The sequence below is a fragment of the Telmatherina bonti genome (assembly GCF_933228915.1).
Source record: "Telmatherina bonti genome assembly, chromosome: 12".
NCBI classification, from domain to species: domain Eukaryota; kingdom Metazoa; phylum Chordata; class Actinopteri; order Atheriniformes; family Telmatherinidae; genus Telmatherina; species Telmatherina bonti.
Genome location: NC_136610.1, coordinates 33,840,865 through 33,868,014, shown reverse-complemented (window position 1 = coordinate 33,868,014; position 27,150 = coordinate 33,840,865). Strand labels below are relative to the sequence as shown.

Sequence of the window (27,150 nt, the reverse complement as noted above, 5' to 3'; positions counted from 1 at the left end):
TGATGTGAAGTTTCGCAGTAGAATTAGCTATGGCATGTGTTACTTCTCTTTATTGACTTAAAAATGGGTGTTATGTAGACACACCAGTTTAATTGATTGAGAGATAGGATGAAATGATTTTGCCATTTCAGATGGTGACAGGCCAAAGGAGCCCATGTGGGGTGAAATAAGTGAAAGTGAGATTGAATGTGTCAGAGGTTGACAGAGCACAACGGCATGATTTTGACAGCTTGTAATGTTTAACTCTGTCGAAGTAAAGCGCTACAGCGTGGTGTAAAAATCCAGTCACAAAGCTCCTGAGGAAGAGTGAATATTTTGAGGCCATTTAGCTTGTTTATTTCCCAGGTGAGTTAGGACTCAGACTTTACACTGAATACATTTTTCATATTTTCTGGTGATGTAGTATAAAGAAGACCTGATAAATATTTAGTCAGTCTTCCCTTTATTAGTACCAGGTTGGAGTCCCTGTTTTCTCATCAGCCTGTACTCTTTGTAACACAGATACCACAACTTGTTTAGAAGATTTCTCAGAGATTTTGCTCCATGTTGACATGAAGCTTCACACATTCATGATGGGAATCTCCCGTTCCACCACATCCCAGAGCTGCTCCGTTGGACTGACATCTGGTGACTGTGGAGGCCGTTGGAGTACTGTGAACTCATCATCATGTTCATGACAGCAGTTGGAGGTGATTTAAGCTTCATGACCATGTTATGTTCACAGCAACTTAAATCCCCTTTCTTCCTCATTCTGATGCTCAGTTGGAACCCCAGCAAACTGAGCACTAAACTCGGTCTACAAAGTGTACTGACTTGATGCCCTGTGATTGGTAATTACCTGTTTGTGTTCAAAGAAAGTAAACAAATGTAGTTAATAAATCATGCAACTTGTGCATTTTATTGGAACAGGGAAAAGGTTTTGAGGAAAAAAAAAAAAGTCCTTGTATGGAAACAATAAGACTATTTTTTCATGAGACATTTCATGGGGAGATGGAGATGCTGCAGAGGTGCATAGAAACATTTACATAATTTTTATTAATTGAATAAATAAAAATCATGTTTAGTACCCAGGTGGTTGTTTCTATGTGTTGGCCCTGCGATGAAGTGGTGATCTGTCCAGAGCGAACTGCCTCCTGCCCAATAGCTGCTGGGATAGGCTCCAGGCCTAATGAACCTGACTGGAAATGGGTAAAGAGGATGGATAGATGGATAGATGGATGGATGGATGGATGAATCCATATGTACTGGTTTTAATCAGTCATGGTTTGTCATGTTTTAAAAGCAGACTGTGTTTCATAATGTTAAATAATGACATGTGTCATAGTCTTAGCAGAAAGAAATGTCCTGTCCTGAAATGGTATTCCAGTATGTGAGTGAATATTTTCCACCTCCGCATTAAAGGGGAAAAGACATAGTCCTGTGTTTTTTCTGTTATCTGCTATTTCTGTTGGCCAGCTTGACACCATAAATTTCTGTTTTTAGTGGCTCCATGTCATGACTAATGGCCTTTGGCTTCGGTCAGTCTTTGCGTTTGTGTTTTCTTTTGAGTCTCTAACTCTATGAGGACTGCCATAAGTTTTAAACTTTGATAAGTTTGAGAGAAACCTCTAAAAAGAGCTGTACAACAGCTAGAAGTTTGTGTGAGGAGTTAGGTTTAAGTATGACTGAGAAAAGGTCAGAGGACAGATGTTTTGCATGATGTTTTGTGAGAGTCCTCCCTAAGATACTATATGCAAGAACAACTGGGCATACCCAGCATGCCAGTGTGAGTACACAGTTATGCAGAATTTCTGGATCGGAAAGCATAACAACTCCATTTTTAACACTTCTGCAGCATGCAGCACATTCCTGATTTCTCATATCCTGCAAGAACATAACAGCTGAACTCTTCATGGATGGCCTTGAAAATCTGCAGCTTTCTGTCTCGCCTTCATGCCTCATTCTCACTTTCAGCTTTCCCACGGCTGTTAGAACATGTCACATCCTGGCAGACGCCTAATGAACCACATTGCACACATGTGTAAACAGATTCGGGTACGCAGCTCTGATGAATGCACAACCAAGCTGAGATGAAGTAAGTCTAGGTGTGCACATGCATGTGCAGATGCACACGTAGGGAGTGCTACATGCGCACACTGTTGATCAAAGGAGCTGTGATGCAACCATTCGCAGAGCTTTGACCGTATCGCTCATCATCTTTCATCAGAGGCTTTAATGAAAATCCACTGGAGGGAATCTCCACTTTCGCTCCTTTTCGCCTTCTCATCTTCTCGTTCACTCCCTGCAGTTTCATCTCATCCTCCTCCTCATTCATTTTCCAAGCTGTGCCTCCCTCCCTTCTACCTCTGCTCCAGTGACTGGCTCGACTTCCGTTTAGACAGAGTAAATATTTCCCATGGCTTAGCTGACCACTGAGATACAAAGTGTGAGGCTTTGCTAATTAACGCTCAGCCTGCGTTCCTCGGGTCAGGGGCCTCAGTGGGTGCACTAGGGGCCTTTACATTTCACACCTAAAAACACATATATGTCCCATTCAGTGCTGTTAAAATACAACACGTGGCTCTGCATGCACACTGCAGTGTGCCTGTTACACTTTAACACACATATCTTGACTCAATTTTCTCAATTAAAGGCTTTTTTCCCCAGTAGAGGTTATAGATGGGCGGGAGGGAAAGGAGGGAACATGAAAAACAAATAAAGTCTCTTTTTTCTCTGTCTGCAGACTGGCTAGTGTCCAGGTACTGTCCAGCCCCTCTGTATGGATGAGGGCGTGACGTGTAGCAACCTCTCTCTTGTGCAATCATCAACACACTCTTGGGGGATATAAAACTCCAAATCGCATCTGGTTTCTCAGAGCCTCAAGTCTGAATCCTCTACGCACACACAGACACACGAACGCAGAAGCATGATACAGTCCGGGGTACTCAGCTGTGCAGAATTCTCTTAGAGAGGTCGAGGAGCATTCGTCAGGACATGGACTTTAGCCAAAAGAAGCATTGAAAACTGCTTGACTTTCTGGACCAGGCGCTCCATCACTTCAGGTAAAATGAATAACTTTTAAAAGAAAACATAAAATCCTACTTTAGATTTGTTCTTACCTTAGAGGCAGGATTTGGACAGCTATGTTTTCTTTTTCTGCCAGTCCTACTATAATCAACAGTAGGATTTTAATAGAAAGAAATGTTTTTAAGGTCTGATTCAAGTTATTTGATGTGACTATGGATAATTATTTCTCTTTACAGCAACATGATTGTTTTCTTTTACTTTTTTTTATGATTCCTGAAACCCTATTAAACCTGAAATTAAGCTAACTTTTTTTTATTTTATTTTAATAATGTTTAACAAAATTCCATCATTAACTAAATGTAGCTGTTTCTGAGTAATCCAGTAAGTAGCCAGATGAATACATTTTCCAATGTATTTCATTACTGCTTAACTTCCAGCATGGTGTAATGAATTCTTGCTGTGATTACTTATCAAGCAGGACAGCTTATAAAAGCTGGAGCCAAGTAAAGACTGCAGTCAAACGAAATGTAGGCTTTGTCCTTAAAAGGAAGCCAAAACCTAAAAGCTCTCCTGGTTTCTTTTTTCAGCTGACCTTGGAGATCTGAATGGAGGAGAGTCAAATCGTGTGACGCAAGGGTACATCTAGTTTCATAATGGCAGTCCCAAACGACCTCTCCCTTTTCAACTTCACCTCATCCCCCTTTTCAGCCGAGGTCTATGTGAACACCTCCCTGGCTCCCACTGCTCCCCCATGCCCAGAGTGGTCTACTTTACCAATGACTACAGTGATCCCCACCATCTACAGCATCATCTGTGTGCTGGGAACCATAGGTAACGCCTTGGCGGTGTGTGTGTTGGCCCATGGCGGTTCCTCAAGGAGAACTGTGGCTAACACCTTCATGTTGAACCTTTGTGTTTCTGACCTGCTGTTTCTGCTGTCTCTCCCGCTGTGGGCGGTCTACTACTCGCAGGGCTACAGCTGGCCCTTTGGCAGAGCAGCCTGCAAAATCTGTGGAGCTCTTCATACCCTGAATCTTTATGCATCGATCTTCTTCATCTCCTGCATGAGCATGGACCGTTACCTGGCCATTGTGCACCCACTCCGCTCCCAGAGTGCACGAGACCCCAAACGAGCCCGGCTCATGTGTGTCCTGGTGTGGGTTCTAGCATGTGCTTGCTCAGCTCCCACCTTGGCTCTGAGGGATACTTACCATCTTGACAAGCTTGGTGTTGAGGCCTGCGTCATTATTTATCCTTCTCATATTTCATTCCTGGTTGTGGTTTTGATGAAGATTATCCTGGGCTTCCTGCTGCCATTGCTTGCTATCTCATGTTGCTACTTTGCCATTGGAAGGCATTTATTGACCGACACAGTTTTAGTGAGAATGCAGAGTGAATCCCACCCCCGACACACACCTTCCTTTCAATCATCAGATCGACCTCCAACCCCCTGTAATGGCCCCAAGTCCAGCGGTGGCAAACCCCCAATGGGTAGAGGGGTGGAGAGGGTGTTGTGGACAGTTGCAGCCGTTGTCTTGGCGTTCTTCCTCTGCTGGTTCCCTTTCCATTGCGTGACCTTCATTGACATACTCAAGAGTCAAGGCTTTCTAGACAGCTGCTGGGTAACCTGGACCATCAACAATCTCACACCTCTCACCCTTTGCCTTGGCTTTTCCAACTCTGCCATCAATCCTGTGCTCTACTGCTTCATTGGGAATCATTTCCGGGGACATCTTGGGAGCCTATGTAAGGGGCTCTGTGCTTGTTTGAAGGCCCGTGGGGAGGAGCACAGTCAAAAGAGAGGCTCCTTTAGCACTAGGCTGAGCTCCTTCTCTCGAAAACTCAGTGACCTGAAGGATCTAGTGATAGTAGAGACTTCTGGCCCCTCTTAACAGCACAAACTTCTCCAACTTCATTCCTTCATTGGTTTTACACCTAAAGCATGGATATGAAAGACTACTTAACTCCAATGAGCACTAAAAAGTGACACACTCAAATCCCAGTGGAGCACAAAACATAGCAGTCGAACAGATGTGGTCCACAATAAGAAAAAAAGGAAGTGTAACACAATCAAATGTGGTGCAAAACAACCTAAATGGCATGGGGGGAAAACGCCATAAAGACATGCAAAATCCCTGGAAGCACAAAGTGACCACTCACAATTATTACAATGATAAAATAATGTGACGTTGGTGTGAAAGGTGATGCGGCTGTCACTTCAATGATTTATTTTATTCTATTCTGTTCTATTCTTCAGTCATTTTGCAGACGTTTTTATGCAAAGCAACTTATATATGACATGTTCAACTTGCTTCTTTCTGTATTTTTACTGCTAACAGTTAACAGACTGAAAAATGATTGTGTTGCTGTTATTATTTACTCTACTTTTGTTTCTGGCAACAGCAGGCAGCTCTTTTTAGTTAAAAATCTGAAACACGTAGTACAGTACCAGCTAAGCAACAAGCAGACATAGTTAGCATTAGCTAGTGAAGCATGTGGTTAAAGCTGAAGAGTTATTGTCACTCCGTGCTCCTCACATACCATCTCCATTCCTAAAAGAAAAGTAGGTTACTGTAGCACAGCAAAGGACGTTAAAGACCTGAAGTAAAATTAAAGAGAAAAAAGGAAGGTAGAAAAAGTATAGGTTGAAAGCTAAATTCTGATTTTTGTATGAGGTCCACGTCAGCTAAACACAAAATTACCTTTACATGTTATTTACTATTGCTACAGCAGATGCAGCTCTTAATACCACAGAACAATACATGAGACTATGCAACTGCTGAGCTTCTTCCATTGTATCAGAAATAAACAAAGGTGAACTTCACATGTGAAAGCCAAAATCAGGGCCTCTTAACCAAGTGAAACTAGGCATTGTGTTGGCTAAAAATAAGCAAAAACTGAGCAAAATGTAAATAAAAATGATAAAATAACTCAAAGATAAACCAAAATTAAAAAAATTGCCAGGTGTCACTTGTAACTGAACAAAAATTTTCTAGCTAGACTAAGCTAACGTTGTATACTGTGTCACTACAATGAACAAAATTGCTATTTTGTTTCTCTTTTAAAGTCCACGAAATTGTCTCATTCATTTAGAACATGAAAAATGATGTGCTAAGATGTTGGGTTTTGGATGTTCAAAGTTACATGAGTTATAATAACAAGGGATTATTTGCTAAATTCAGCTTCTGCTAAGGCTAGCTAGCTGTCAGTCAGCCTGCAGGAAACTGGTTGATATTTTTTCAGATGTTTCATCACAATTTCTATTGCATAAAGATATTTAATGTGCTAATGCACATGTTAAAATATGAGATTCATCTCTAAATGACACGATGCAAGCATTGCTGCTTGATTTAGGCTATAAAGGCAGATGTGGTTGATCAAAATATATAAAGCTACCGCTATAGTACAAAATGATGTTTACTAACAAGTCATGCCAGTGCTACTTTTACTGTTCTTTGGGGGGGAAATATATTATATCTATTCTCACCATGTAACACTGCATTGTATTATTTTGTACAGCCATCTTGAATAATAAATAATCAAATTTCCCTCCTAAACATGCCTCCTGTTTAAGTCTCCAAAACAACAGTCTGTTGAAAATGGATGCGTGTGTGTCTAATTTTAGTTCACTTCCAGATGCACAACTTTGTGAAATCAGAAACATTTGCAGTTTTAATGTTTCTTTTTCCCACCCTCTAACAGCTGTGACTGAGAGCTTCCCCCACCTGGGAATTGTGCTGAGATTACTCTCTGCTTGGCAGATGGACGTTCGGGCTCACCCAATTTCCTCCTTTCCCAGAGTGCCTCACTTGGATTTTGTGCATATCAGGGGCTCATAATATCATAATCTCATACTAATGTTCACATGATGCACTCCAGGTGCTTGCGTTGGTTGAGGAAAGCGGCTGGCTGATCAGTGATGCATCTCTGTTTGCTATTTATGTCCATTATAGATCTATTGCACTCTGCATTGATCTGGGTTGTGTCTTATAGCTGACAACTAGTTCTGTGTGCAAATTTGGCACTAATGAGGGATAGATAAATTAATTTATGAGAAACATTGTGATTATTTTTATTCTTTTTTCAAATTTATGTAAGGAAAAGCTCATTAGAAGTTGTAGTGGATCGCCAATCCAGATTTCCCAAATGTTGCCACTGGATGGCGCTAAGATGCTATCAACAAGATACCAGCGGCTGCTTATCAAGATAGGGGCCCAAAGTCCCACCACTCATGATCTTTTAGAGCCAAGGGAAAAATGGCCCTGACACAGACTGATGACTCATATTGGGTACAGTTCTGTATGGCTAAAAACGCACATCTTGAACAAATGCTGCATTAAACAGAGCCCTGAAGCTAGAATCACATACCAGACCTGTTTGAAGGGTCCTTTAAAGAAGCTGTTGGTGATGATTTACTTTATGCACTTAATGTGGAAAGCATGGAAGTCCAGAATGATATACAATAGATCTTATAATGACAGCTGAGCTCTGCTTACCAGACGCTGTCAGCTTGCTAAACTGCATGTGGCACCTCATGGCAGGAAACATACAGCAGATTCTTAGTTTGACACAGCAGAACTTTATGACTGACGGGACAGATTGCAGGACGATATTGTTGTACACACAGCTTCATTATCGGATTCTTGCCAGTACAGCAAACCAGCTGCAAGCTTCCTCACTGCGCATTTAACAGTGAACATACTACTGACATGTGGCTGAGAACATATGTGAACCGGTTAATGAAGCATAAATAAAACTTTTTAATTTATCTGCTTTCATTTGGCTTCACCTGATTATTTCTTTAGGTGTTTTATTAAGACTGTGTTGTGCATAGTAAGTAGAGAATGTGGAAGTAGCCTCCATTTATTTTCTGGATGCGCTATGGTAGTTAGAGATGTTGGGAACTAAAGCGTTTCCCTGCTGATATAAAAAGACAGACTATGTGCAAGTCAATGAAGAGGCTAATGTAGAGAAGCAGACAGCAATGCACTCTGACATACACGGAAACATCCTTATTAAAGTCATGCACCAACACAATGTCCATACAAACAGACATTTTCATCACAATACCTTTGAAATGCCTAATAATTCAGTTTCAGATCTTATTTTTTTTATTAGTAATTTGTATTCAAAGCTATAATTATAGTAGTTTATTAATAAATACGGCATTTGTTCATTTGAAATTTTCCATGGGCATTAATACATTTCTAAGTCAATTTTCTATATTTATATATATTTAAATAACACAACATAAGATACTAAAAAATAAATTGGTGAATGCTTGCAAGCACAATGCACCATTTTAAACTTTTTTAAAATTTGGTTACAAACTTTATCATTTTTGACTAAACTATATTTATTCTAGAGTTATAGAAATTATATTATAAAAATTATTAAAATTTAAATTTAAAGTAATTAATTTACATTCTTATTGTTTTAGGAGGTCAAATGATGTATTAATTTCTTTAAAAAAATAGCAGCGATTAGAGAAAGAAATATATAAAAACAGACTTTTTAAGAACAACATTTTACTCTGTGTGTAAATAAACTAATTATTTCAGAAAGAATAATTGGAAAGTTCCTCTTTATAAAAATGATTTAACTTTCACTCATTCCGCTTGACGGAAATAATATTGACATTGGTGTGGTGTAACAGACTGAATATTTAGCCACTGCCAGAGATTTTTAACGCAGCAGAAAGGATTTTGCATTATTCATAGAAACAGAGTTGGAAACGCACAGATTAAGGAAACTTCTATTAATAAGAAAACAAAGTGAGAATAGAAAAATAAACCTGTTACTGTGTAAGCATAATATATTTTCCAGTGTGAAAAAGTGATTTAATCTTTCTTTGAATCCCTCCCTTGTACATTTCATTGCTATAGAAATATTCAGTTAAGAGTCTTTAAAGTTATTTCCTGTTGCAAAATACAATCATTTCCTGACAGATACACAAACCCACATTTCAGATGAGTGCACGTACGCACATGCGTGCGCCTTATAAAGAACAAGGAAGACTGAGAGCTCCAGATCAGAAAGGTTAGAGGTTAGAGAGACTCGCAGTCAGTTGGGACGGTGGAAAAGCCAGAAAGCTTGCTCAGGCTCCCTTAGCACACATTTGAAACTGTGTAAAGCAAGAATTAAATGAGAGGCGAGACAGCTGCTGTACCTGTGCTCCCAGCATAGAAAACAAAACATATTGCCTGCTGTAAAAAGCTAAAAGTTGGAAGCAGAAGGAAGAGAGCTGGCACTTGGGACAAAGAGGGGAAAAGGACATAAAGAGGACAGTGGTGATGGAAAACCTGCCTGTTTACCATGGACCCATCGGAAAGGAGGAGGGTGAGAGGCGGTTGGCCCAGGACGGGCGAAATGGTTGCTACCTCGTCCGCAACAGTGACTCTGTTCCAGATGTCTTCTGTCTGTGTGTGCTGTGAGTATGCCAGCAGTAGAACTTGTGCAATATCTGCCTTACTTCTACATCCCAGCCGCTTCTAAAAGAAATAAATTACATAAATGGATTTTCTGCCGTTATAGAGATTATTGATCCAATCACGTTTAAGAAAACAAACACACAGAGACGTAAACAAACCAAAAAATATACAGTTTGATTTGTTATTAAGTGTGAAATGAACTGAGTAAGTCTGACTGGAGCGGTGATGGTGGCCAAATTTCTTAGAACTGATGCATTTTTTTTTCTATATGTTTGTGTGTGTGTGTGTGCAGGTGCGATGGATTCGTGTACACGTACAGACTCCACAAGGATGTGGCAGGCTCATGGGCTGCAGAAGTGAGACATTTTCTGTTCTTTTTGTCTTTTCTTTGCTTTTGTTTTTTTGTTTTCTGACACGTTGCGCGCAGCAGACGTCTTCACAGCATCAGCAGAGCAGCTGCACATCTGCCTTCCTGTGGCTGCTGTTTATTGGGTTAGAAGTTGTTTTGGTGCCAGAGTAATTCAACAAGCTGCAGATCTGAGGCAAACATGTTTTCTTTCTTGATTTTTTTCCCCCTGTTTTTTTGAAGAATGACAGCACTGAGGAATGGGTTCTTTTTTTTTTCTTCTCCTTCACCAATAACACCCTGCTGCTCACCCCCACTTCACATTTAAAGATGCCACAGCATTGATGCATGCTCCACAGAAGTAAAACGTGGAATTGCATTTGACAGCATTTCTGATGGGATATGTAATTGAGCAGTGACGGTTGGCAAACACCCAGAGAAGGGGAATGTATAGAGACATCTGAAAGCTCTGTCTCCCCGTGACGAGGTTGAAAAGACATTTTCACCCTCACTCATTTTCACTGACAACATCAGTGATGGCTGGATGGGATGTTGTGGGGAGAGGATGAGGCTTGAATTATAAGAAATTCACTACACAAGCTCCATAATACTTTACATTATTCATGTGCAGTATCAATCATTTTAATGAAATAATGCGGGGAGGAGAGGTTACGCTCGTGGCCGGAGACAGGAGCGTCCAAAGTGCTGTGCTGTGGGAAGTGCTCTCCTTCCTTTGATTAAATGATTTTTAAAATGAGCACAGTTTTCACTCTCTTATAGCGTGATGGATGGCACGGAATGAAAAGACTTAATGCATCTTTTAAGGCCTTACTTGACAAAAAAAGATGGCTGTTTGGAAAGAGCAATGGTTTGGCGACATGGAACGTTGACGCGGCGGCTGTGGCGATGTGTAAACTTGTGCTCTCATTTACAACGAATCCAAACGTCTCTTTGAAAAAGCTAAAAGGCAAAGTTAGACCAGAGGATGAAGCTGGAAATGAGGGATTTTTCACTTTAATTCAGGCAGAGGTAAATCTGAGAAACTAAAAGCATCTTTAATTTCATGCATGTATACTAAAATAATGCTTTTTATTGGCTAAGAAGATTAAAAAAAAAACAAAAAACAAACAAAAAAAAAAAAACCCAAGGGAATAAATATTTACAGAGTCAGGGACATGTTGAATTTACCAAATGTAGCTTTTAACTCCCTTCCGTGTATGTTTGGTGTTTCTCTCTTTTGCAGCTGTTTACACAGCCTTTATATATTTGCGATATTCCCACAGCTCCAGCTCATCTGTTGATGTCCTTTTATTGTCTTTAAAACCAGCTTATGCAGGAAAACCGAGGTGGCAGAACTCCCACCTCTTTTTCTCCAGCCTCCACCTTCATGCCGTCTTATATAAGGTTAATCTGTAAAAGCTAACATCCAAACAGCTGTGCTTTCTCTTCTTTCTCCTTTTTTTTCCCTGTGAGGTTTGATATGAGGATAATTTCTGTTATCCCCCCCCACCACTTCTTGTGTTTCAGACCACTCCTGGAGTGCAGAAACGTTATTTCCGGCAAATCAAGAACCTGATAGCAGCTTTCCAGAAACCCGGACAAGGACTTGCCACGCATCTGCTCTACCCTGTCACCGCTCAGGGACGAGCGCAGACCCACACAGAGCTGCATGCAGCCGGTGACGGCCTGTCACCGACGAACGCCAGCCTGAACCAGTACCTCCAGCAGCAGTCACCACAAGCTGCTAAAGGACAGAAAAACAGGAAAAAGACGGAGGCGAGGCAAGCTTTCGGTTAGGGGGAAACCCTAAACTCTTCACCGACTAACAATCATGAACCGTTGTGCTTTTGCATGATCTCTGCTGCAATCTGCATGCCCCAAAGTTTTAATGTATATTTTCTGTGTGACTCAGATTTCAACCTTCTTCCAGGATCTTCTTTTCTGTTTTTGCATATGAAGCACAGAAAGTGCTCCATAACTTTCAGAGATGTGATGTAAAATATCGAACTGCTGAAACATTAATATCCATTACTGCATACATAAGTTGACAACAAATATTGTGCTCTGTTCTCCTAATGCAATAGAGTTGCGTGAGTGGTAAAGAAAATAAATGATACTGGCTGAAATAAACTCTTCTAAATAAGGTCACGCTTACACAGCCATACACACCCCAGCCTCCGTCTGACATATAATGCAACGGGAAAAATTCAATTTGACATACTGAAGATGGAGAGAATGCTGACTGCTAGAGAGTGTGGGGGCAGGCGGGGGTGAGGTGGTGGTGGTGGTTGAAAAAAAGGAGAGAAAGTGGGGGGTTCCATTATTTCTCTGATTGACAACACTGGTGCCTGGTGAACAATTTGAGAGAGGGACACGGGGGAGAAAAAAGGCGAGAAACAGCAAGAGAATCCATTCAGCCCAGACTATTCTTCAGTGCAGCCGTCGCCTAGCAACCGAGCCTTCCATCGCTTCACCGTGGAGATCAGCTTGGACAGCATCTACAGGAGCATATGGTTTAGAAAAGGAAGGCGCGTCGCAGACGATCAGCGGCGTGCTAGTCAGAAATGTATATCACCTGCTCGCAGTCACAACATATGCACGGAGTGTCTCTGTCGTCCGCCGCCCAAGAGAGACACGCAAACAATTAATGGTGGACAGATGGTGGAGTGACGGTGGGAGGCAGGCGAGTGGGAGAGGGAGGGGAGGTGCAGATGGAAGGGAAGGGAACAGAGGTAGTTACCATTAAAAAAAAAAAAAAAAAAAAAGAATAAAAACAAACTTCTTTTGCTTTCTTTTTTAACTTTTACTTTTGTGGGGAGAGTCTTGGAAGTGGTTCGCATGTAGTCTGATTGGCATTTCCTAATGAGAGGAGACAAGCTGTAGAGAACCGTAGCGCCAACTCCAGGTCCTGCCCCTTCTGCACTCAACACCCACTCACTGAGCCTCAGCTGTCACATTTTTCTGTGCTTTTTCTCCCCTCTCTCCTCCTCCTCCTCCTTCTTCTTCTCCTCTTCTGACAGACGCAGGTTTCTCATGCATATCCCAGTTTGAGCCATAATGATGGGTGATAATGACAGCACAGATTTGAAAGTTACAAACTCCCAGAGACAGGAACAAAGAGAGCACAACAAATGTGTGGAAGGAGCAAGAAGGCGCAGAGAGCGGAGATGATAGCGACATGATATGAAAATCCCAGCAAGCAAACTGGTAATTCACACATAATAACTTTAATCAGCATTGTAATCCAATAAAGTCAGCGAGAATATTTACTATAGCCATGTATAATCTTTGCAAAAATGTAACTGTTTTTCTATTGATTAACAATACTGACACTTATGAACAACAGAATTTCCAGTTGAGCACTTCTTTTTTTTTTCAGTGTGAAAGCACTGGCTATGTACATTCTTGATTTTAGTATACACACTCATACAAACTACTGTTGGAGCACACCAGAGGCGGAAACCACAGGTTTCTTCTCTAAAGGGGAGTGTCAGAGTCGACAAGGCCTCTTACACAATATGTAAACGATAGAATGTCCGAGGTAAACCAGGTGGGAACTCAAATGGCAACTGGAGAGCTCTTGATTTGAGTCATGAAGAGGATTTTTCACTGGCAAGCCTACGGTTTTCATCTCTACGATTCAGTGATATTAAACAGAGTCCAAAAAATGATGAACAGTGTTGAAACAGCCAATGACAGTGAGTCAGTCCGTCCTTTAGTCAGTCAGTCAGTCGGGATACAAAAAGCGAAGCCACAGCCAAACCACACTGCTTGTGCCACTGTTAGAAATCGGAGAAACTGGACGATAATAATAAAATACCATCATTTTGTCACAATTAAAGGCATTTGGAAGTTTTTAGTTGTTTTTTTTTCCCCCCCAATCTCTCTTCTTGTTCTTCCTTATAGTTGTCTTCTTTTTTTTCGGTACGTTATAGAAACAGTAGAACAAATCAGAGTAGAGTAGAAACAGGCAGTCTTTGGTGGGGCGGGGGGCTGTTCGCGTGTCTCTGTTACCTGCCCCCCACCTCGCTTAGTGTCATAAAGTGGATGTTGGAGGAGCAGTCGGACAGCTCCGGCTGCTGCTCTATAGGCAGGGAGTAGTAGCCGTCGTAACCCTGAACGCGTCCTTCGTCTAGCAGCTGCTGCTTCTCCGTTTCGCTCCACGCCCTGCTCCCTGCGTCCCCCAAATCCAAGCGCTTCCTCTCCTTCGCCCACGCTGCCTCCACCGCCCTCTTCCGCGCCTCCTCCCTCACCCGCGCTCGCTCCTCCTCCTCTGTCCCACCATAGCGTACGCACAGGCACAGCGCCCCCTGCTGGAGAGTGATGTCCGCGAAGCGTCGAGTCCTGCCGTTCACCGTAGCGCTCATCTGCGACACGCTCACATTCACACCACTTTCCAGGACGCGCCCCCCGACTCCTAACCCCAGGGCGAGGTCTTCCTCGATGGGCCGGGACTGGAGGAAGTGGTGGGTGTCGCAGCCGCTCACGGTGAAGCTCAGCCCGCTGAGGTGGACGGCGCCGTTGAGAATGGCCGCCACTCTGCGGCTGTCCTCGCTGGCCACTCCGATGACCTCCGCGCTTACGCGGCCGTGCGACACGGCGAATCGGATGCTTGGGCCGAGGATGGAGGGCCGGGAGCCGAAGGGAGGAGGACGAGATGGTCTGTGGCAGGTGGAGCCCACCGGCTCAGAGACAAGAGGTAACCTCTCCAGAGAGATGAAGCTTCTCAGCTGTCGTCGCAGCTCACACTGGATCCCCAAAACCACCTGCGAAACAACGACACACATTTATTACACAAGTTCGACTGATGTCACATTCTTGTTGATGCTCTCTGTTGTCTGACTCATCTCTGGGGTTTTCTGCATATGCTTTGTTTAGTGGCTTGGTTTAGAGGGAGTTTTTTCCTTCCCACCATCACCAGTGTGCTGGTTTACGATGGGAGGTTAAATTGGATCCTCCAACTCAATCTGTTGGTTTCCTTATGTAGGCTATTATGAATTGGCTTTCATCATGTTCCTTTTTTTTTTTTTTGTCTGTAAAGCGTCTTGAGATGGCATTGCCGTGATTTGACGCTATATAAATAAAGTTGAATTGAAGTTGAATTGAACTGGCTTAAAAAAGACAAATATTTCAGATTTCTGATGGCTGCTTTCACAAACGTTCACGTTGAAATCAATCAGAATTAAAGAATTTCAACCATAAAACATGGGTTTTGTAAGTGAGAAGGTGGAATGCTTGAGCTAAGCAGCGTAAATAAATTAATCAGTCAAGTCATTACAGAAAGCAACCATTTCATCAACTAATTATTTCAGTCCTCGTCCTCACTGAAAGATATTCTTATTATTTGCTTCAGGTTGATTTAAGCTGTTACCAGCATTAAGAAAGACCCACTGAGGTCAGAAAAATGACAGACAATTAGCAGGTAATTAGTGTCTTTGCATCTGTGAAGGACGCCGTGGCCTCCACATGACGCCCTGTTAAGTAGATGAGACAGATGAGGAATTATGGGAGAAATTATCAGAAGCTTGAGTGCTGGAGATGTTTTAACCACCATTAAACTGCAGAAGTTGTTTTTTTTATTTTTATTTTTATCATTTTAACTTCAAATAATTAGTTTCAAAATTATTATTCTATTTTTCAATAAAACCTTCATGTTTCAGTCTGTTTCATAACAATTGCTAGCTGTGAGCTTCCAGCCATAATAATAATAATAATAATAATAATAATAATAATAATAGTGATAACAATAATTCATTGATTCATTATCCTAATCGCTGAATCCAATGGAGGGTTGCGGGGAATAATAATAATAATAATAATAATAATAATAATAATAATAATAATATATAATTTATAAATACTGATTGGTAAATATGACCTTGGTTAGGCCCATACTGCTTCACCCCCATTGGCACATTGGAGACTTAAAACCCCCGTGACTGTCACGACATATTTCAGGGGATTGCTGGAGAACTATAAAAAATTATGGTCCACATTTATCCATTTTATTCACATTTTATTAAAGAAAATGGGATTTTTACAAAGGTTGTCAAAATGACAGCATTATCATCAGTCTGTCATTAATTAGTACCTTAATGTTGTCAAATTAAAAATCTGACTTTGTCATCATTTCTATGGAAGATCTGATTTTGAGCATGAAGTGCAGTTTTTAATGATATATAAATTTTCTGAAATTGAACTTTAATTTTTTTACACACTCCACCTGTTTGTGTCTGTGTAAGTAACTTGTAATAAAGCTTAGAATAAAGAAAAACACGGCCTTTGTGGAAAATGACACAAGGATGTTTAGAGATCGCCAAAGAGAACTCCTCAACTTGTCTCCACAGCCAAGCGCAGTGGCGGCGGCATCATGATGAGGGGAGTCGTTTATTTCAACTGGCAGGAAATTTTGCCAGATTTAATGGAGTGATGTCTTCTGCCAACCACGGGCACTTTTATCAGGAAAATCTGCTTTAGAGATTTAACAACGCTAGAAAGCGTCACCTTCCAATGGGAGTTTCTGCTGCAGCTCACCAGAGTGGTTAAAAGGGAAACATTTAAATATGTCTGAAAGGTCTTGTCTGTCCCTAAACATGTATCTTCCTAAAAATCCTAAAATAATTTGAAAACTTGCTATCCTCCAGCAGATGTAGTTTCTAAATGTTTAGACATACATTAACTCTTTATTGGGAAAATGACCATATTTAATCAATTTACTGGACATACATAATGCCTCTGCAAGCTAGTCCATGAAATCACAGAACCACTGCGAGTTCTCCACACATATAATAAAAAATCAGACTACATCCCAGCTACTTCATTACGTCTTCAGCATGAAATCTGGAATAACGGTTAGAGCGGATCACTAACTAATGTATGACTTCTGGTATAAAATTAAAGTCTAGTATTGTTCTCCAATATTATAAAAAAGACTTTTTTTTTATGGTTGAAAATATACATTTCCAAGTATTTTAATGAGTGTCTCATAAAGGGTTCAGGGACTCATTCATTCATTCTCTATAGCGCTTAGCTTGTCTCAGCAATCAGTTAAGAGACTTTTAGCTTTAATTCTTGCAAAAAGGTGCTTTCACAACATACATATGCACATTCAAATTCTCTGTTATTTTTTGTTTTGTTTTTTTACTATTTGTTCATATGAAAACTTTGCCACATTCACAGCTGCAGACACTACAGTCTATTGTTACAAACCTTCCACAAATCTATTTTCATTTCAGCTTCCTGGGCAAAAAAACAAAAGCCAAAGGAAGGGCATTCTTTCACCATCCTCTGTATTTAATTAAAAATGCTGCAAAAATTAACTATCTAAACTGACAAAGTTATTGTTTATTTAAAGAAAAAGTTTGATGCCATTTTAAAGAGTGAGTCTTCAGTCAAGGCCAACGGCGTACTTCACAGTTCTAATAAAAATAATACAGATTACTGGATTTTAATGGCCTCTTTTGTCTGGGTCCTTTTCCCTCGGCCGAGGAAAATGTTGAGCAAAAGAAAAAAAAACTATAAAAGATGGGAGAAGATTTTTTACGACCTTGTTTCCGTAGCTCTAAAGTTCTCACCTTGCTGGAGTCCCAGTTCTGTGTCTTTGTCTGGGTCCTCATCAGTTCATATGTTTGTTCCATCCGGCTCACCTCAGGCTTTGGAAAACCAGGGACGACATTATGAAGCTGGAAGCCAAACAGCTGCAACCAGCTACCGATATCTGGACACACACACACACACACGCATACGGAAAGGGGAGAATGCAGGGAAAAAAAAGTTAGAACGTAATGTTTACACTATGAAGCTAAGAAAAAAAAATCACAAGACAAGCGAGGCAACATATTCCACAGGAAATCACACAATCTAGGTGTAATATGCAGCTGAGATGAGTCGCCTGGTGTTCGACTCGCATACAGATTCCTCCTGCAATAAACAATCCTGCTGCAAGAAAACGTGACAGGCCAAATGAATGTTCCATTAAGCAGAAGGACACACGCCCTCGCCGACATCCTGCATTCATCTTCTGCTCTCCTTTTCCATCTCCTTTCTCACACCTTGCTTTCTATTTTGTCTCTCAGGGAAACAGTGTTCTTGACAGTCAGAGAGAAGAAAACACTGAAGTGCAGCCCGTGTTAAAAAAAAATGTGATCACAGACACGGCTGTCCTTTCTGTTGCCGGTACATTCTATCTGCCACATCTTCTTTCTCTGACACATTGCTCACCTGTGGTTAGCTATGTGGCCCATTCACTCACTCTTCATGGCAGATGTTTCCCGTGTATGTGAGGCTGTGGGAGTAGGTGTCACTGAGTGAAATATGTGTCTCTATCTCTTACTGTCTGTCAGTTAGTAACTGATTGTGTGTTTAAGCTGAAGAGTGAGACCGTGTGAAGCTCACCTGTTGTAAACTGTGTCACCTCCTCCACCCTCCCAACCGGGCAGTTATTCTTGAAGGCATACAAGTTAAACGGCTTCGGCTCCTTGCTCAGCTCCCCCCACAGCTCGTGATTTGGGGAAGTCCATCGACCTGCGAGCGTGTCGTAGTCCCGTCTGCCCAGGTGGACCAGTCGCGTGAACGGATCGTACAAGCCTCCGTGGAAGCCGATGACCAGCTTGAAATCGGGGTTTGTGTCCTGGTAAACCTCTCCATAAGGGGTGTAGAGGATCTCTTTCACCAGTCGACCCTTATTGGAGAACACTGCCCTCGGGGTTCCAACGCTGTCGCAGGCGACGTAGTACTCCTCCCCGCTGCTCAGCTCCATGGCGATGAGATGACCCTGAAGGTCGTAGTACAGTGAGGTGATCAGGTTGCTGCTGTGGTTGTACAGGTGGCTCACCCTGGTGGGGTACGATAGATCGGCGTAAAAGAACTGCAGCTGTTCGCCCTGGCTGCTCTTGGAGGCCACGCGCCGACCCAGTCCGTCGTAGCGGTACCAGACCGTGCGCTCTGTCACGCGGTTGAAGACGCGAGTCAGCAGGCCGTTGGAGTTGTATTCAAACAGGTCGTTGGCTCGCTGGCGGAGGAAGCCGTCATCATCCACATTGTATTGCAGCTCGCCAAGGTGTGTGATGCGATCTCTCTGGTCATAGCGCAGTGGGGTCAGCCTGGAATCAAGCCAAACAGGGGTAAAATCAGCACGGACGTGCACGAGGTCAGCAGCTCTGGACGACAAAAAGATTCTTTTTTTAGTAATCTATGGGTAATTAGTAAAAACTCCCGAAACATCAGGACCATATAAATTTGAGGGGATAGTCTGCAAATCTGAATAAAATCTTTCTGCAAGTGTGTGTCCTTGTGTTTCTCCAACACAGCTTGAATTAAAGGCGCTTTCGGTGGAGCCTTATTTTTGGTGATGCAGTGCAGCTTTGCAAGTTGTACACATGTATTAGTGCACAGCGGGGTTAGTCCCCAGACATTCTGCAACTACTACCTATGTTTGATTTCTTGATTGCTTGTGTTGTTTTCACACTCGGATGTAAGTCGCTTTGCAGAAAAGCATCTGCTAAAGGACTGTGGAATAGAATAGGACTATATGCGTATGTTTATGCAAATGTCTGTTTTTTTTTTATTTCTATTCTCTCTTTTCCTCTCTTTCTATGAGGTGTTTTCTTTCTCTTTCCCTTTGTCTTTCTGTCTCTCTTCTGTCTTCTCCGGTCTGGTCCAGCAGTAGAAACTCTGTATTACAATTATACAAAATACATAATACATAAAGAAATAAAATAGGAATCCAGATCAAGAGGTTCATCATACCAGTAATGCTCCCCTTGGCAAAGTAAATTTGCTCAGCAGAACACAGCATCCAGACTATAATTCTGCTCGCTTAAATGCTGGACAATACACGACAAAAAAAAAAAAAAAAAGAAAGAATAGTACTTTATGCACCATCCAGGATTTCTAAGCTATTTTACAATGTGTTACTGATTGTTTTATAGTATTTTTTGATTGATTTTAATTGTGTGAAGCACTTTGTACAGTGGTGGTTGTGTTAAATGTGTTATACAAATAAATTTAGAATTGAAATCAGAAACATCTCATATGAAGATAGAAATTTCTTTTAACATTCAGATACTCATCTGCTTTTCAGAGGAGCTGAGTTCCCCGTAGTTCCCCCATAATTTCAATCCTTTGTAGCATCTCTAACAGCTTAGGGTCTACAGAGCCTCTAATTAAACACCTAGACTGCAACACCTCACATTAAACATTAGCATCTACTGATGGTTCACAAATCCCAGAAGAGTTTAGGCCCACAAAACATCTGTTATTTGTTCACACAATATAAATCAAGCAGATCTCTTAGAACTACAGACTCAGGTCAACTAGTCCAGACCAGAATCCAGACCAGAGTCCAGACCACAGTCCAGACCACAGTCCAGACCAGAGTCCAGACCACAGTCCAGACCACAGTCCAGACCAGAATCCAGACCAGAGTCCAGACCAGAGTCCAGACCACAGTCCAGACCAGAGTCCAGACCACAGTCCAGACCAGAGTCCAGACCAGAGTCCAGACCAGAGTCCAGACCACAGTCCAGACCACAGTCCAAACCAGAGTCCAGACCACAGTCCAGACCAGAGTCCAGACCACAGTCCAGACCACAGTCCAGACCAGAGTCCAGACCACAGTCCAAACCAGAGTCCAGACCAGTCAAGGCTAAACACAGAAAAGCAGCATTTAGCTGCTTCATTTGATGCAAACTAGGAAAAACTGCCAGTGGAGAGGGAACTTTTACAAAAAGCAAACCTTTCTGAAATTCAGGAAATAAATGTTTCTTTTGTAATTGTGTATGCATGAAATCTGCATACTAACTTTTAACTTATCAAGCTGTTAATCATTTTAATTTATTTTATTTGGATTGTTGCTATTGGTTGCTGCCTTTTGTACCATTTGTAATCCTTTTAAAGGTGCCATATTGTATATTATTTTAGCAACTTCATCTAAGTGTCAGAGGTCCAACAACATTGTTTTCAAAGCGTTTTACCCCAATTTCAGTATATCTGTCCACGCCCCTCTGGGGCAGAGGATACCACCTTCGTTGCCTCCTGCTCTGTAATTTTAGGGGGCAGGATAAGCTAGCTGGGGGGCAGGTCAATGCGAGCATCCACTAGTGGTTCTTTCCCTTTTTGAAGTCACAAATTTAATAAAACACATTTAATAAAAAGTAAAGCAAGCAAGTCAGAGAGGCGACAGAATTTTCTCATTTTTGGGACCTCATACAAGGCCATGGAGGCACATACTGTATGACTGATGGAAAATATTTAGAAAATAAATTTAGCATCATATGGGACATTTAATCTTTTATGTAAAGCACTTTGAAATGTTTTGGACATGAGATATGGTACATATCTCAGCATTGTCTGCTATTTCAATGCTCATGGACAGTCCAGTTTTAATGAGGATCATTTATGGAAGAGTATTTGGTTCAGGTGGGGATTTTGCAGGTCAACCTGAGTATGAACATTATCAAAACCAAAGAGCTGATTAAATACTACAGCAGAAGAAGAAAAGATAAAAAAAAAAAAACATGTATAAACAAGGACTGTGGGAAGAGAGGCAGTGACTTTAAGTTCATGAATGAGCGTATGGACAGTGACCAGAAAGACAAACAGAAGCTTTTTAGAAAAAGAAACAGCAGCATCCACTTCCTGACAACCTTCTGGAAGAATCAGCTGGCTGGGAGCCTTCCACTCCCTCACTGGGAACACTGATCCAGTGCATGCCTGTGTGGTTTCTCACCAGCAGCTCCTCAGCAGATAGGAATGCCACTTCTGGGCATGTTTGCAACATGGGCTGCCCTCTGTCCTCCCTAGATGAAGAACACAGCTTTTCCATGCCTGCAGCATTCTGGCAGACCATGACCCCTTCTTGCAGATATTCTGTCCCTCCAGAAAGAATTAAAAGTGGTGCAAATAACAGACAGACTATGAAAACGCCTAATCCCACAGTTATTGTAGGAAAACCTCAAACAATCAATACAATATTCATAAAACTCCTTATTATCACAAACATACAAAAAGAAAAAAAAAAAAAGAGTAATGAGTGTTTACTGCCCTAAACTTTGTAGTTAACCTGCATGAAGCTACATGCTTTTCCATGTTCTAGTTTTGTATCTCTCTTAATCACATCTTAATTTCTGGTAAGTATGTTTATATTTCTTCATAGTTTCCCTTTATGGGTATGTTTATGTGTGTTTTTGTGCTATTAATTGTGACATTATAGTTTTGTTAAAGCATTCCTCTTAAAGGAGAAACTGTAGCCATGAATTAATGTTTTATATTTTTATAAACTGACTTATTACATGTGTGTGTGACATATTACAGGATATATATAAGCTGCAAATACATTTTAAGATCTTGGAAAACCTTGAACAATGTATGAAATTTACAAATGCCTTCAGGACTAGTCGTGCTCTAGATAAGTTTATTTGTTTCCTTTCTTTGCTTTAAATCATTTCTGCATGAATTTGAAGGAAAAACCTTTCTGATAAATAAGTGATCTGTGTGGAAATGAATATATAAACCTTCTTCAAAAACTAATGTTAAAGTCTTGTTAGAGGCATAAAACAAGACTGCAGGCAAAATTTCTTTTATTAATGTTACAACAGGAAAATGGCCATGATGTAATTTTCTCTGATATTGCGCAACCCATCAACATCCTGACCAAGCGGCAACCTCCGGCGGTTGAAAGTAAAGCCTATGCGGACGTGCATAAAACTGCAGTTCCCCCTTCATCCACAAGGGGCTGCAAAACAGAGCAAATCCCCATAGACTCCCATGTTAAAAAGGCCAACTTCACAGCAGAAATAAACATGTTTACAGCAGAAATAAACATGCTTACAGCCTGGTTCAAAAATCCATTTTCGGTCAATAAGTCATGACAGCTGTTGGGGGGGGGGGGGGGGTGAATTTTTTTCTAACTTGCCTATTTAAAAGTAATTTAATATCGAAGTTCGGCATATTTAGGGGCATGTCCTTTTGACAGGTACCAATCTCCTGCTTCAAGTAAGAAGAACGTAGAACATCCGTGGTTTTTAGCCAGTTAACAATGTGACTTAGCTTTAGCCCAGTTACCTCCATTAGCTGGTTAGCTCCTGTTATCTCCGGGTTAGCTCGGGTAGCTCTTAGCTACAAAAAGCTCGGAATTTGCTCAATGTCAATCATCCGCCATGACACACACAGCCCCCCTCTCAGCTCCACCTCTTTGCCCATATTTGTATTTTCCGGGCGAGACGACGTGCATGACGCTGCCAACATGGTGACGGTAGGAACAGCCCACCGAGCTTCAATTCAGCTCTTTGGAAACCTATGGGTGACGTCACGGAGGCTGCGTCCATCTCTTTATATGCAGTCTATGGTCGTGACACAATGAGTGATTTCGAGCTAGCTTATTCTACTGTTTTTTAACTTGTACTCATCAACAAACATACGTTAAAAAGGAAGCCAGCTTCAAAGCGTACATTGAAGCTACCGGTTAAGTTGGTAAAGTCTTTTAGACCAGGAGTACCCAGGTCTTGTTCCGTAGGGTCACAGTCCTGCAGGTTGTCTATTTAGCTCTGCTCCAACACACATGAATCAAGCTAATGAGTCAATCTGCATAAGTTAATTGGTTGTTAAATCCATTTAGTGTGTGTTCACATCAAGATAGTCTGCTAGACTCTGTCCCATTTGGGACTCGGATCAATTGGGGAAGGGTGCAAAATTATTATGTTCCATCTATGTTCACTCTGCACTTCCCAAACAAATCGGACCTTTTAAAAAATATGTTTCACTCTCCAGCAGAGGCAAAAAATAAATAGAGCCGGACCTGATCGTTGTGGGCTGGTAGATCCGATTTCTATCAGAACGTTGACCAAATTCTTTCAAGGCTTCCTCGTGAGTTATTTTTCCTGCTTAAAGCCATCTATTATCCAATATAGGTAAGATTTTGTTGTGCTTCCTAACAATGCGGGGAAAGATTATGCACTGAACCCATAACACAATTTGTTTTGTAGTCCACTTCCTGTATTTAGTCTGCCTGAAGTGGACTGAGACCTGGATTTGTTGGTGGACCGAGTCCGCTCCTTTGAGCCGGCTCAGAATTCACATTTCCTCAAATGATGCAGACTTTCTGAGAGAACAGATTTAGATTCTAATAAAAAAGGCTGATGTGAATGTGGCCTAAATGGAAGCCAAATATGTTGGAGCAGGGGCACATTGAAAACCTGCAGGACAGTGGCCCTCAAGACCAACTTTGGACAATGCTGCTTTAGACAGACGGAAATAATTTGTTTGGTTTTTCCACTGAGGCATGTTTATCTCTCATATATGACTGAATGATGGGTTGCTGAGGTTCATTCATTCACTCATTTTCTGAACCACTTTGTTGGAATAAGGGTTGCGGGGAAGCTGGAGCCTATCCCAGCAATTATTGGGCGAGAGGCAGGTACACCCTGGACAGATTGCCAGTCCATCACAGGGGTAATGCCAGGCGGACACTGTGCGATTTTAGAAATCTGACTGTCGGGGAAATGCTCCCACTGCACGACTGGGTTTGTCCCTTGTACTCTATTTGACCCTACGACATGTGTAGTCATACTGTACGACTCCTGTCAGCCACGTTTATGACAACCACGACTACTTGTCGGCGTCAGTCGGTGTGTGACGGCACGACGTGCTCGAGTGTGAACAACGAAAAACAAAGGTTCCTAGTTCCTATGACAACCACAGCGTGCCTGACAACAAGATGGCGAGCAGGCAGCAAGTTGTTGCAGTTGTGTGCGCTGTCTTGTGCGCTGAAACAAAATAAAAAAAGAAAACCTTGTGTTCTCTCCATAGCTCTACTAATCTCTCTTCGTGCAGCTGTGTCCACCGCACACGTCTGAAGTTGGGGTTGCCCGTCATTGTTTAAAGCTCCACTGGCATCTTCTGCGCAGGTGCGAACGTAGAATCGTGATGTAACACCACTCACACTGTACGCGCTACAGCGAAAATTTCTGACATGCCAGAAGTTTGATCGGGAGGTCGCAGCATTATCGTTAGAACGTAGCAGCAATTAATCCTTCCTCGTGAGGGTTCTCACACTGTACGGCTCACGACCTCCCGACTGGACATCCCGACGCTACCATGTTTCCACGATGACACAGCGTGGTCTGCGACAGCAAAATTGTGGTGAAATCCCCTCAAAATCGCACAGTGTCCACCCGGCATTATTGAGATTCTCCTTGGTAAAGCCTTCAACAGAAATGCTGGATTGTAGGAAGGTGAAGGTGCGTTAATATGTGCTTAAGTTTGAAACTGTCATGAATCAATGAGGAAATAAGGGTTTATTTAGTGATTTGCAGCTTTATTCTTCACATTCTGCTCCAAGCAGAGTCAGGGGGTAGAGGAACATGTCTGGGTGTTTTGTTCTCTAGAGTTTAAGGACAGTTGGGGCTTAATATATTTCTAACACTGAGTAAAGTGTCAAAATGCATGCACTTAAAATAAACCAATATGTTGCATTCTATTCTATGGTCATTTAGCAGATGCTTTGATGCAAAGTGAGGTACATTTGAGTGTGAGAACAACACAAGCACGAATTGCTGCATGCTGACAAAGCAGACTGAACTCAATTTAACGTCTGGATTGAAGTCTGTTCAATCCAGACTGGATTCAGTCCATCGAAATGTTTCATCTGTTCAGCTTAATTATGATATCAGTCATTAAAGTGATCATTTCCATTTGTAGATACCATGTTGCTGGCAAGGCTGAAATAATATATCTAATATGCAGTTCAGTTGTTCTGACTTGGTAATGATTTACAAGCAGTAGGCGCTCTCTTACCTGGCACTTGTCCCGTGGCTGAGCAGATTTATATTCCCATTAAGATCGTAACTGTAGCGCCACTGGGGCCGCTCATTGACTGAGGCGCTTTGCAGCTGGCTGTCTGCATCGTACTCGTAAGTGTAACGAGTCACGTTGCTGTCCACTCCAACCCTGATGTCACAGGTGGTCGTGCGGCCCGCTGAATCATACTGAATGGTCATCCAGTAGGCAATGGATTTAAGGATCTCATATTGGACCTCTACCACCTGACCGTAGGAGTTGAATACCTTGGTGTGCTTCATCAGATGGGTGGTGATCACCTGTCAATTAAGAAATTATTTATTTAGCATGAGATCTGGTTATTTAAGAGGATAATCCATCTGAATGATGAGTTATGGGCAAAAGAAGCTAACAATTTCCTGGAAAATGTAAACATTTTTGTCAGATTTATCCAAGTCCTATGACTTCCTTTTCTTTCAGCTACTTAAATATCCAGAGGGTCCTGGCTGCAGACTGGAGAACGAAGTGGGGCTGGATATTGGACAGGGCTGGATGTCCAACCCCGCCCCCTCAACATTTGGATTGGTGGTCATCCCTAACCCTAACTCTAACCCTAACACCCATTACCCGTCTAACCATGCCCATTTGACATCCAACCACGCCCGTTTGACATCCAACCACGCCCATTTACATCCAACCCCGCCCAATATCCAGCCCCACCCCATTCTCCAGGTTGCAGGCGCGGGTTCCTGTAAATATCTGGCTCTTCGTATGCTGCCACCTGCATGCAGCTGGAAACAAAGTTAATCAAACCAGTGAGACGAGAACAGTTAAGCTGTGGGTCGTAAAGCCAAAACAATGAGCTGAAAGGTGCTAAAATGCTACCACCCACTGAACTGAAGGGAACTGCAACAGCAGGTTGCAAATCTCTCTACGTTGTTTGACATGAAGGAGTACTTTTACATTACACAGTCAATTGTCCACTGGTAATGAGAAATATTGATTAGTACTTTAAGATGATATTAAAGCCAGAAAGAGGTATGATCATTCCTGTATGTTTCATTTTCATTAATAGCTGCGTACCTGGTTGAGGTCGTAGAAGATGACGCTGAACTTGCCAAACTGTTCGACTCGTCCAGATACATCGACATAGCGGTACAGATCAATGGGCAGCGGGGTTTCGTTGATGACCGCCTGCATGCTGGTGACTCTGAAGTTGTTATAGCTGTAGTCAAACCTGGCGTTGACCAGACCTTCTTCGCTGAAGCGGAAGATTTGCCGACTTGTAAGGGGACCTAAGCAAAATGGAGTATTTCAGTTAGACTTTGGCGCATTGCCTCAGAAAAACATGCATGTCCTGCTGTAGATGCATGGAGAGACGATTTTGCAATCGACCACATTCAGACAACTCGTACAAGCCTGCCTAATTCATTTAACTCAAAGACTAATTCAGCTTTATTAACACGGACACACGCAGTTCAATTCATTCAATCTTAACTATCCCAACATCACTATGGCATTTCCAGTAGTGACCTTTAATATGGAGAGATCATGAAACCTAAAGACAATAGCCATGATGGGCGAATGTGCTCC

General features: G+C 41.9%; 3 protein-coding genes across 3 annotated transcripts in view; 2 read left to right on the top strand and 1 right to left on the bottom strand.

Annotated features, from left to right (window-relative positions):
* The first annotated feature begins 2,868 nt into the window (after positions 1-2,868).
* On the top strand, positions 2,869-6,549 carry agtr2 (angiotensin II receptor, type 2). The gene is made up of 2 exons (XM_079249763.1): positions 2,869-3,041; positions 3,594-6,549. Exon 2 carries the CDS (start codon positions 3,660-3,662, stop codon positions 4,896-4,898), a length of 1,239 nt encoding a protein of 412 aa, XP_079105889.1. The 5' UTR covers positions 2,869-3,041; positions 3,594-3,659; the 3' UTR covers positions 4,899-6,549.
* A 2,707-nt stretch (positions 6,550-9,256) lies between these two features.
* sh2d1aa (SH2 domain containing 1A duplicate a) lies at positions 9,257-11,580 on the top strand (the record flags this gene model as incomplete). The annotated part of the gene is made up of 3 exons (XM_079249660.1): positions 9,257-9,436; positions 9,730-9,793; positions 11,311-11,580. The coding sequence occupies exons 1-3, from the start codon at positions 9,300-9,302 to the stop codon at positions 11,578-11,580; spliced, it is 471 nt and encodes a 156-aa protein (XP_079105786.1). The 5' UTR covers positions 9,257-9,299.
* A 2,213-nt stretch (positions 11,581-13,793) lies between these two features.
* The window catches only part of tenm1 (teneurin transmembrane protein 1), a gene marked incomplete at both ends in the record, with an annotated part of 226,610 nt that continues 213,253 nt past the window's right edge, over positions 13,794-27,150 (bottom strand). Inside the window, 5 exons of the mRNA XM_079250462.1 lie at positions 13,794-14,549; positions 17,358-17,500; positions 18,178-18,884; positions 25,576-25,877; positions 26,641-26,852. Coding sequence (XP_079106588.1) covers positions 13,794-14,549; positions 17,358-17,500; positions 18,178-18,884; positions 25,576-25,877; positions 26,641-26,852 — 2,120 coding nt within the window. The remainder of the gene's footprint in view (positions 14,550-17,357; positions 17,501-18,177; positions 18,885-25,575; positions 25,878-26,640; positions 26,853-27,150) is intronic.

What these genes read in the sequence shown, in the direction of transcription:
- agtr2 (XM_079249763.1), top strand. Translation starts at nt 3,660, where the DNA reads ATGGCAGTCCCAAACGACCTCTCCCTTTTCAACTTCACCTCATCCCCC.